The 12,500-nt window shown below is 41.1% G+C and overlaps 1 protein-coding gene across 6 annotated transcripts in view; it reads right to left on the reverse strand.

Annotated features, from left to right (window-relative positions):
* The window catches only part of LOC123514317 (teneurin-m-like), a 581,802-nt gene that overhangs the window by 94,308 nt on the left and 474,994 nt on the right, over positions 1–12,500 (reverse strand). For all 6 annotated transcript variants that reach the window (XM_045272144.1, XM_045272141.1, XM_045272145.1 and 3 more), the window contains one exon: positions 11,274–11,370. In XM_045272144.1, coding sequence (XP_045128079.1) covers positions 11,274–11,370 — 97 coding nt within the window. The remainder of the gene's footprint in view (positions 1–11,273; positions 11,371–12,500) is intronic.

The following is a 12,500-nucleotide window of genomic DNA, read 5'->3' on the forward strand; positions in this document are numbered from 1 at the left end:
TTCCTCTCTATCACTTTATTTTTATCTTCCGTGTTTTATCTATTTTTTCTTCCTTTTCCATTTCTTCCCATTTTTATCCTACATATCTAGATCAGTACGAGTTTTTTTCATCTGTCCTATTGATTCTAATCGTTCCCAGTTTCCTCTTTATTTATTTTAGTTTTCTTTTTTTCTTTTTCCACCCTTCTCTATCTTATCACCTTCCTTGTTTTTTCCTTTCCCATTCTTCGTTTTCATTCATTTCTAGAGCACTTACAGTCTTTTCTTTCTCTCCCTCTGCGTCTAAGTGGTCCCCGTGTTCTCTTTCTCCTTCTTCGTTTCCTCCCCCTCTCAATTTTATTATCTTCCTTGTTTCCTAATTCTCATGCCTTTCCTTTCTTTCCATCCTTTCTTCTCCTTCATCTCTCTCTCTCTCTCTCTCTCTCTCTCTCTCTCTCTCTCTCTCAGACACACACAGGGCTGCTGCTTCTAATCATTCCCGGTTTTCTCCTTCTACTTCTTCGTTTCCTCCCCTCTTCATTTTATTGTCTCCCCTGCCTCTCCTCGTCTTCTTCCCCCACACTGTTATTACTCCCACAATGGTTTTTCTTTTCTCCCAGTCTCCCTTCTTTGCTTCCGCTAACCCAGATCTCCCCAATAATTCTGCCAGACAATATATATTATTTTTCCCATTCGTACGTTGTAAAATTTATGAGCACCATCTGAATTACTACCTTTTTTTTTTTTTTTTTCCCCAACCAGTTGTTATTTATGGTTGAAAAACAGCACAGTGCCGCGTAGTGTCTTGCTACAATACAATCTGTCGACCTACATGATGAACAACACAAGCACGGTACCAATAGCACCCAATTTTCAAGACAGATGATAAATACAATGTACAAGATTTACAGATTAGTGAGCCGCTTCAAAGGGATCCAGGCTGCCCGCGTTCACTACTTTTTTTTTTCCCCTCTTGTACATATATATCATGGACTTCATTATTGTTTTCTCTTATCATTCTAATGATGTTTTATGTTCTTTGGTAGTCATTCATGGCCCACCCCCCCTCTCTCTCTCTCTCTCTCTCTCTCTCTCTCTCTTCGTATCACTCCCCTGCTTGCATTGTGTTCTGGAGAACGTTTATTTACTCGCTATCTCCTCTTTCTTCACATTTCGTGTTTTCGCTTGCTTTACTCTCTATGTCCCTTCCCTGGCCTCCCTTGCCCTCCTTTCCTCTCCCTTCGGCCCCGTTGCCCTTTCTCCCTCGTCAATCTGCCGGCTCAGGGATATTCTATACACTCAATCTGGGGGTTTCGTTAAGCTGTTCCGTGTTTGGGGCTCCGGGGATGGCAGACCCGGATTACGGAACGTGCTCGGTGGGATATTTCCCGCTCAAGTTTACGTGTTTTTTTTTTCACATCCACGTGCCATCCATTCGAGTCAACACGGAGCAAAGGGTTCCCGTAAATATCTGGCGATGACGGTTGATCTTAGTTTTGTTGATTAACTCTTGTTCTCCAAGATACGCCTCATTTAAGCATATCGGCGATGTGGTAGTCCTCGTGATAAGGAGCTGCCTGGCTCAGTCATGCCTATTGCATGAAGAAAACGATGAGGCAGGAGCTTACTATAATGAAAATGAAAACTAAATCTCGAAAATATGTCATTTGCAGAATAGATTTTGTTTCTATTAGTCACCAAAATACAACATCGTATGGATGCATGATGTAAAGAACAACTGAAAAAACAACAACTATCGATATGAAAAAAAAGTCATTTGTAAAGATTAATTTCTTGAGTTGCTGCCTTTCCCTCAACACTGATCAAGATTTACGAGAAACGAAGACGAAAAAGGTGGTCATTACTCAGCCATGCAAGATTCCCTGCCATACTTGCCAACCATACAACTACTAATTACTAATTCACTCATCATGTGCACATTACACAATAAGAACTACATTAAAATGGTTGCCCTGGTCATTGATCTGTATGGCAACACATATATGACGACAGATAATGTCCTCGTACAGGAACCGAGACACTTCTACAGCTTCCTTCGATTTTAAAGGGCGAGCCTCAATGCACTTAGAAAAATAACAAACAGCCACCACAATGGCGACATGACCCATGGAGGACTTAAAAACACGCAATTGTAAGCATGCACCGATTAGCTTACATTAAAGTATTGTCAGTATAAATGTATTGTATATAAGTATTGTACTTATATACAAACTATGTAAAGCCAAACTCACCTTGGCAACGAGCATAGGTCTATGCCAATTTGGTACATGTTTTGAGGCTTAATGAAGTTCATCGACAACCTATAGTTGCCATACGGTCGCCAGCTGCTTTAACTCAAGACTCGGTCTGGGAACAAACCTTCTCTAGAGTCTCACATTTCTAAAATGCCTCTCGCAATATACATCGATGCACTAAAACATCAAAGTTAAGTTGTTATACTAGTAGGATCTGTGAGAAGTACTGATGTACATGCTTTAAAACAGCGACCAGAAGGTAAAGACTAGCATTGCCCCTGGAAGCATTCTCACAATTTTTTCTACTCTATTGCTGTATAACTCGATACATTTTTTCCCTAGCTTCCAAAAAGACTAAGGATTTTACATGAAAGGTGCGAAAAGTATAGCGTCAGTACTACTTTCAGAAAAAAGGGATATTATAAAGCCGAATCCGTGCTAGGCCGAAAAGACTGACCGAAATCAGAGAACATGTCTAATCCTCCACATCTGATCTGACATCAACAAAGGCAGGAAAAACAAGGTTGCTTGCGAGTGACTCACTGCGACTGCGAGTAAATATGCCTGTTTATACATGTGCTGTAGCTGACTGCACCTCTATATCACGCAAGAAGAACCAAGGAGTGAAAGGATGGACTGTATTCCCAAGGAAGAAGGACGCAGCCCGCAGAAGACTGTGTTATAAACGATCTTCTCTTCCGTACAGTAACAGTGTAGTTTGTCATGTAAGGAAAGTATGTTTATTTAAAATCTATTTCACTGTTTGTGGTGTTTACTTGTAGAAAATAACAAGCGACACTGTAATCCAATGAATTTGACGAAATAAATAAGAAAATATTTGTTCCCAACCTAAGATAAAGTCCACCTCATATTTAGCATTTTCCTTCAGTTCACACTCTTTGCTGGGTAATGGTGGCTAAAAGTGTTCCTAAGATTTAATTAGTTGTTTTGGTAAAATAGATACAGTACAAGAATTTTTTTCCTAGTATACCGAGTTCAATGTTGAAAATTAAGTAAGCTGGTGAATCTGGCATCTACACATAGGTTGTCGATCAACTTCATTGGGATACTGTGTAGTTTCGGCCCCGGGTCAACTTTTTTTTAATACAGTGCTATCTTTTTGGCACCGTGGGCAGGTCATGATGGTTTCAACTACATCGGATGTAACGTTGCACCACCAATATCTTTGCATTATGCGATCGATAACCTTATCCCTGCCAACGTGGCCTCCCAAAGCAACAGCTTCGTCGCTGTCATCAGCTCCACGGTGACTGGCCAGCACAACGTCGAGCTGGTATTGGCGATCCTTAATCACTCGAAGGAAGCGAACTTCTGCAATCATATGTAAAATCTTTAAACAACAGGCCATTACATCATTTCGCTTCTCGTTCCATAATCGTATGTAAAAATACTAAACAATAGGCCATTACGCCAATTCTCTTCTCGATCCATAATTGTATATAAAAATACTAGGAAAAGTCAAGAATGGCACCTCCTTTCTAATCATTGAAACAACCATGCAAGGTGACAGAGTACTTACTATACAACATGTCTGTGATGTTTTTAATGTGGGGACGGCTTCCTTGGTGAGCAGCAAGGAAAACATCAACTAAACACTCTACAATAATTAGATGCAGCAACGCTCAGAATGGAACTTCGATACATCAAATTGTTTTAAGTGATGGGGAGTCGACTGAATCTAGGTTAATTCTACTGTGGATTCACTTCAAACTAGGTTGATTTGACTGCGGAATCATTTCAAACGGGTGGTGAGTCATCTGAAACCAGTTTCAAGTGACGGGGAGTCGACTGAACCTAGTTTCATCTGACTGAGGGAGTCTTCTGAAACAGGAAATAATTTGAAACGGCTACACCGGCGTGTGTTCAATGGAAAATAGTCAAGGTTGTCAGCGGCAGTGCCGACCGTTGCCTCTGTGCGCCAGAGCCGAGGTCCGAAGAAAAGTTTTGCAACTTATTAGTTAATTTTGCACATGAATGTGAGGTAACGTGTGTCTGTGTGTAGCAGTAGCGATAACAGTAACAATAGTAATAATAGTTATGATGATGATAGTTATCATGATGATGATGATGATAATGATAATGATAATGATGATTATGATGATGATGATGATTATGATGATAATGATGATGATGATGATGATGATGATGATGATGATGATGATGATAATAATAATAATAATAATAATAATAATAATAATAATAATAATAATAACAACAACAACAATAGCAACAACAAAAACAATAATATTCGATTCATTCGTCGGCAGCGAGATGTGTTGGAAATCCACATACTACACATTAATATACATACCAACATACATACCACATCTTACATCTTGCGTAGGTATGCATGAACCATAATGAAACATCTTACATGATAAGGAAGTATCGTACACAGAGATGTCATGATTCCCAACTGGCGCCTACCGTCATGAGAGATCAGTTTGATCGCGTCACCACGTATATCTTTCAGTGTTTGTTTGTAATCCCCTAACAGCGGGTCACAGCTCCCGACTCACGCCAAAATATCTGTAACCACTGCCACGTGAACAAGAGTTATACTCCAAAGAAATCAGCCCAAAGACTTCTGACCTGACTAGGGTTTTAATCTTGGGATCTCCAGATTGTGAATCGGGGAAGCTCACTACTGCGCCACCAGGTGTGTGTGTGTGTGTGTGTGTGTGTGTGTGTGTGTGTGTGTGTGTGTGTGTGTGTGTGTGTGTGTGTGTGTGTGTGTGTGTGTGTGTGTGTCAGAGAATCACATATATATTAAATCAAAGGATTATTCTCTATAGATAAAAGAAAAGTCTCTACCCTTGAGAAAAGGATAAATAAGATATAAGAAGAGACATACAAGCCTTACCCCGCACCAGAACAAGGGGAGGCACGTGTATGGCTTAGCAATTCACAAGCTAGAGGGAGAAGGTGAGAGCGAGTGAAGCAGCAAGTGACGCGAATATAAATTGCATCATCAATTGCCTCTACACAGGCGAACCGCTGCGGGCGAGACGTCCTGAGGGTGGACAAGTTACTGACAAGCATATATCGCCCGCTTTCTTGTCATCCCCCTGCTTAATTTCCACCACCAGGTCTGCCAAAGAGAGCAGGTAAAGATGCATGGCGAGAAATTTAACTGGAAAAAATAATGGAAGAAATAGAAGATTGTTCTTGTTTATAGGTTGTGGTAATGTAGAGTCTATAGAAAAAATGTGTGAGAGATATATATTGCATAGTATGAATGGGAAGACAAATTAATATAAAAACGAACAAACTCTCTAATACAAGAGTCGACCAGTACTCTCCATTTTTCATACCTTTCTCTGGTAAACTCTGAAACTCCCTGCCTGCTTCTGTATTTCCAACTTCCTATGGACTTGACTTCATTTAAGAGAGGGGTTTCAAGACATTTCTCCCTCTCTTTTGGCTAATTCTATCAGACCTGCAAGGGGGCTGGAAACTAAATGGGCCTTTTTTTTTATAATTTTCTGTTACCCTTGGCCTTCTTTATTGTCTTACATAAAAAAAAATAAGATGATAAAACAACCAGAAGTGTTTCGCTTATATAGGTGTCAAATCGCGTCTTTGCACTGGTTTGTAGCTTGACACAGGAATGCGCGCCACCCACTGTGTTGGTCACGGTGCAAAGTTCAGTTCAATGGAATGTTCTCGATAACTGTAAATAAATTAAAATGAAACGAAAAAGTATCTGTGTGTGGAATCGTCTATTTCATTAAAGAAGCAAATAAATCTACAGCGTATTGAATCACAGCAGTGAAGCATGTTTGGTGTTCACCTGGTGTGGTTTTTACTTGTCTCTTCATCTTTATTCATTCAAATAACACCCACACATCTAAACTCTCTATCTCTCTCTCTCTCTCTCTCTCTCTCTCTCTCTCTCTCTCTCTCTCTCTTGGTCTCAATTATTATGCTTTCCCATTCAACTTTCCAAACTCCACTGGAATCGAGAGAGCACAGGATTTGGCAGACTTTAACTGGATCCCACTTCTCCATCAACGACCCTTAAAGCTAAAGCCACACGCCAGTTTTAGTCTTTAGTCTTAAATTTCCTGCATTTCATTTACTCACTATATGTCTAACGTTTTACAATCCTTTCAGATGCTGCTAAATAGAAGCGTGTAGGATTCAGATATTCGTCTCTTTGCGCGTCAGGCAGATGCGTATCATTCTCAGTCTTTCTGAGTATAAAAAATATGTGAGAAAATGTAACAAAAATATGTTTTCTTGCTTCCTCTTTCCACCTTAATCTCTCTCTCTCTCTCTCTCTCTCTCTCTCTCTCTCTCTCTCTCTCTCAATAACAGTGTATATGAGTAACACAAATGTGAGGCGTACCGCTTGGGATCCGGAAGCCAGTGTATGCAATGAAGGCAGGAGGGTTAGTGATGGAAATGACATGGAATAATCCTTGTGTCATGAATGATTTGTAATGAACTTCATGGGGTCAGGGACAAAGGCAACATTTCGCCCTCCACTGCATTACAACGCTGAGTGACTGCAAGATTAGGACGGAGATGAACAGGGTCTCAGGCATATGACTTTCTATTTACTCTCACGCCCTATTGTGTTCAACGTAATAATGCAAGCGTTAATCAAAATTCTAACTTTTTCCATCCCTTCCACAAATATAGTCTGGATTCGTCAGATTCGTTAATTTTTTTGAGACTTTAATTATAAGGGAGAAGTATCAAAAGGAGTGTAAAATTTCTTCGATTGAAATAAAACCTTTTTCTAAGTTCCTGCAGCCCTTAGCTTGTCATCGAATGACATAAAAATACAAAGAGGAGTGGAAACATTGACCACCAATGCTATTCGAGTCAAGAAAAGCTACATAAGCACAGTGTTTTGTTAATTAGCTGAACAACACCTCTTTGTCATTTTCCTCACGTATAGCAGTGAAGGCTCCATACAGAAAACACAGTGGAATCAATATGCAATGAGAATACTGAAGGAGTGAAACGTAATATGGATTTTACTGTTAAAGAAGTTTAAACTTGCAGTAAGTAAGGCGTGTATTAATGGCTCCCTGTGAAAAGAAAATAAATGTAAAGGATCTACACTCAACATTACTATACATCAGATAAACACATGAAAACATGAACACACGAACACACACACACACACACACACACACACACACACACACACACACACACACACACACACACTTGTCTCTCTCACGCCAGTCTTCAGTGTTCTTTGAGGCATTCAGCGTCTCCCTCGAAAATATTTTCATCTGTGTCAAATTACCATCAATATGAGTGACATCAGACGTCCTTGAAAAATATCAGATTTTTATAACTGACTTTTCTTTTTACGTATCTTTGAAATGAGAGAGAGAGAGAGAGAGAGAGAGAGAGAGAGAGAGAGAGAGAGAGAGAGAGAGAGAGAGAGAGAGAGAGAGAGAGAGAGAGAGTGAGTGAGTGAGTGAGTGAGTGAGTGAGTGAGTGAGTGTGTGTGTGTGTGTGTGTGTGTGTGTGTGTGTGTGTGTGTGTGTGTGTGTGTGTGTGTGTGTGTGTGTGTGTGTGTGTGTGTGTGTGTGTGTGTAATTCACCTCGGTCGCTTACACACTCCACACACCGGGACAGCGAGGCCACAACCCTTCGAGTTACATCTCGTACCTATTTACTGCTAGGTGAACAGGGGCCGCGCCCATTTGCCTCGCCGCCTCCGGGACTCGAACTCGGATGCTCTCGATTGTGAGTCGAGCGTGCTAACCACTACACTACGCGGTGTGTGTGTGTGTGTGTGTGTGTGTGTGTGTGTGTGTGTGTGTGTGTGTGTGTGTGTGTGTGTGTGTGTGTGTGTGTGTGTGTGTGTGTGTGTGTGTGTGTGTGTGTGTACGTGTAAGTGCTCGTATGGTCAAGAGAGTTGCCTCCAAGCGCAATTCTTTGGGTGGCATCTTATCATCCACATTCTTTTCTGTCTCCAAGTGGCGACGAACTTGAAAGAAAGTTTTTCCATATCCCACTCTGTTCTCCTGCCTCTCCCACGCCCCTCGCCAAAGTTACTTAACCCTAACTCTTCCGCCTCCAATTCTCTCTGCTCCATCCTTCCCTCAGTGACTCTCCCCAGGGACAAGTTGCGTCTCGCTGCTTGAACCTGCCAAGGCTGCGGCGAGAAGACGTCTCCAGAAAGGAATTTCAGGCAACCTCCTCAGTGTGCTGTTTTCAGGCAGGAAATATTATGTGGTGCACAGGACGCCTCCACTCTACATCTCAGCGCCAAGACACTAACAGAGAATACTTATACATACATCCTTTAGCATACACCGCTTCCCCCATCTCTCTCTCTCTCTCTCTCTCTCTCTCTCTCTCTCTCTCTCTCTCTCTCTCTCTCTCTCAATGATCATCTTTACATATCGTGGACACACACACACACACACACACACACACACACACACACACACACACACACACACACACACACACACACACACGAATAAACCCATATTTTCTTTTCTTTATTTGTTCTCCCATCATGGTTCCAAATTTATTGCTCTGAGTTATTAACGATCACTTCATCACCATTTCCATTCATATGATGGCTGGAAGTCAGTATTCTTTGAGCGGAGAGGGGGAGGTGAGAATTATGTTTCTCCCCTCAACGAGAAACGCTTAATACTGCGAGTTTTTATGGATACTAAGAAGGATTTCACAGTAAAAAAGGGAAATAAAAAATAAGTTAAAAAAACGTTAATTTGGAGGCTTATATATTTCTTCTGCACAGAAAAAAAAACTTCTTTAGCAATTTACCAAGACATTACTGATCAAATCTTGTATGTGGAAGGATGACAACACGGAGAAAACCGCCAGTAAAAATGAGAGTGACTTCAGGAGTTTCTTCAGGAATGCGGCGTGAGCAGCAAGCGTGGTCGGCGGTGGTATGCTGGCAGCCGCTGGGAATGGTGGATGGCATAAAACGGTGGGCGAGAAGGTTCAATCAGCATATTATGATAGGATCTCCGCTTCCCTCACACCAATTTTCCGGCTGCTTCTTTCAATTTCCACCGAGAAGCGAATGTTGTCACCTTCACTCCTGGGATACTATCTTAACTCCCCTTCCTTCTCGCCGGCACGTTACCCTGAATTCCTTCACTGTCCCGTTGTCCCGCACTCACTTCATACACTCCAGGATTTGTAAACGCAATAAAGTGACACGATGGAAAAAGTAAAATAAGGCGATGTGAGAGACGCTGCTGCTGTGACTTGGCACGAGTTGCCGTGAGCGACGGCCATAAATACATTTGAAACTGAGATGAAAAACTAACTTGAGTGAAAAATTAAATCGTAATGAAAATTCCTCCAAACGCTGATTCCATAAGTTTGAAAATTTTGGTGGCAGTTGAATTTCTTGAAAAAAAAAGTTTCATTATGCATTACCCCAGAGTGTCTAGTGTTGTGCCGAACGATATTTGTAAGGATATGTTATTAATCAGAATAATCAGTAAGCAAACTGTTCATATTTGTAGCAACCTTAAGCTTCACTAAAGGGAATCTAAGCTGTCAATATGTAATGTGACACGGTACAAGAGTCACGTCTTACTTGAAAAAATAACAAGTTATCATACAAGAATGAGGTTGTTCGTCAGTGACATTAGTATTACTTTTAGTACTATTATTACTAATACTACCTATTCTTGTTGTTGCTGCTACTACTACTTCTCCAACTGGAAGTTGGAAGTATAACCATCCCGTGATGTAGCGTAGACAGATCCTTGTAATAAGATTCCTCTCCCGTCCACACAGATCCACACCTACGAACTCGTAAACACCTGAGCACGGACAACAGACAACAATGAGCATGACACACCTCTACTAACCTGGTCACACTTTCAATGTCTACACAGCCACATTCTATTCACCAGTTCCATGCACAATATTCGTGTAAAGCTGTCACATAATTTTATTATACACACCATACACACCTGATTAATTTGTAGCATGTGTAAGAAACCATTGATTTCGCATCGCTTTCCAAAGGAGCGAACAAATGAAAATAGAGAAAGAGAAGAATCACACACACACACACACACACACACAGAGAGAAGGACTAAGCTCCTTCATAATACTTTATATATTTGAAAGAAGAGATTTCAGTGGTTTTCCTCTGAATTATAAATGATAGGAAACATCTTTGTCGTAATCCAGGAAAGACCGGCGCGGCTCAGGGCCTCCAAGTACACAGTCATAATCCTCTTACTGCCTCGCCTCCGCCTCTTGGCCTACTTTGCGCTGACCGTATTACCGATCAAGAACACACGTTATCCATTAGCAATACTTTGAAGAATAGGGATTTCTTGTTTTCCTCACACTACTCTGGGAACACTGAAGTCACAAACAGGATGAAGAGTACATCAGGTGGCCAACAAACTTACTCTTGATCCATCAGTGCAAGATGTCCTGGATGCAAGGAGACGTTCTTAATTCTCAGTATAGTAAGGAAAGCGACTCTCTGAATTCAGCAAGGGAGGTGCTTTCAACACTCGCAGCTCAGCAAGTAAAAGAGGCAGACCGAACTCATGGACCCCAGTAGGTAAAGGGAGAAGTTGGAGGTAGAATTACGAGGTGGGGAGTGAAACAAGTCGCGAGAACCTCTCACCTAGACGGAGCTTGGTTTAGGCTCCAGATCTTGCTCATAACTTATAGACGAGTTCCTCCTGCCTTGTCCCTCTACGCGTTCGTAAGTGTGTATTCGTGTTATGTCTGTCGTATATTTGTCTCTTTCTCACCTTTCTTTTTCATGGATTTTCCCGGCGCTATCAAGCTTGAAGTGCCTAATGTATATATTGTTGCTTCATACATATAAAAATAACTGATCTTTTCTTCTACAGAAAGGAAACAATTATACCTGTTACAGTTACCAATACATTCAATATCAATCAGCTATGAAAATGTTACGGGACAGCATATGCTGACAATAATGTCATGAGACACATGCACACGCGATCTCATTTTGATTACTGGTGTCAAATATTGCTCAAAATTAGAGCAAGTACTCACCCTTCCATGGTCTTTTGGCCGTCTGCTTTGGGCGGGCAGTGGAGGCTGGGGGAGTGCAGCCCCGGCTTGTACTCCAGAGTGGAGGTTTTTGGCATATCTGCAAAAAAAGGAAAGGAAAAAAATTGTTACATTATTCTTTAATTTCTGTGATAAAAAGCAATGAAAAAAAAAATACCAACGAATGATGATACAGAATTCCACCGAATACTAAATATTTTTCTGAACTCATTTTGAACAAACGAGAAATAGTAACATTGTTGTAATGGATGTTCGCAGATCGCCAGAAAGAGGGTGACAATGGTGGAGTGGAGGGGGAGTGGGAGGCCAGGCCAGACCAGGCACACAGAGATGAGAGAACAGAATCCACATCTGTGAGTACATTGAAAGGAGGCTTCCAATCTGGCGCTTCGTCACTACTTACAAGAAAAAGGAACAAACAGCACGTACATGGTGTGTGTAAGTTTACAGCATATTCAATGATAACCGCGTTTCAATTTACAAGCCGAGATAGAGAAACAGTTACGGAGCGTTTTAAGATTTATCACCCGAACCACCAACCATTCTTCAGCCGTGTGGTGCGGAGTCAGACTCGAGGACACACCAGACTGTAGCACGGAAATTGTCACAATTGATGAAAATATTTACAAAAAGACTAAAGTGGCTGGCGACCTCCACGAACGTGCCCCGAACACCGCAAACTTAAACAATAAGAGACAGAATCCAATCAATCCTCCTCACGTAAGATCAACTTTGGCCGGAGCTTAATCAGGTGGGCTGCAGGATCTCTCCTGATTATTCTTTTAGGAACACCGCTTCTTTGTTAGCTAGCTCTTTTCCCCGACTCTGTCTCTGTCTGCCTGGTCTGTCTGTCTATCTGATGTTTGGCAGTCTCTCAAAAGCATTTCTGTCAGTTATATATATATATATATATATATATATATATATATATATATATATATATATATATATATATATATATATATATATATATATACACACTGTACAATGAAACCACAAGCTTATATGGGTAGGCTATCATTACAGAAAGCAGTTACGAGAGGGAAAAGTATCTCTAGGATGTAAGAAATCATATAATTCACCAAAGAAAGTTTCACCTTATGAAGGTCTCGCGCTAAAATCCCCTCATTAAAGCACCATTTTTCAACAAGATCACACACACGAGGGACGAGGGGAGTGGAAAGGCCACCTGTAATATGCAAACGCGAC

Source organism: Portunus trituberculatus, chromosome 37, assembly GCF_017591435.1.
Source record: "Portunus trituberculatus isolate SZX2019 chromosome 37, ASM1759143v1, whole genome shotgun sequence".
In the NCBI taxonomy this organism is placed as follows: Eukaryota; Metazoa; Arthropoda; class Malacostraca; order Decapoda; family Portunidae; genus Portunus; species Portunus trituberculatus.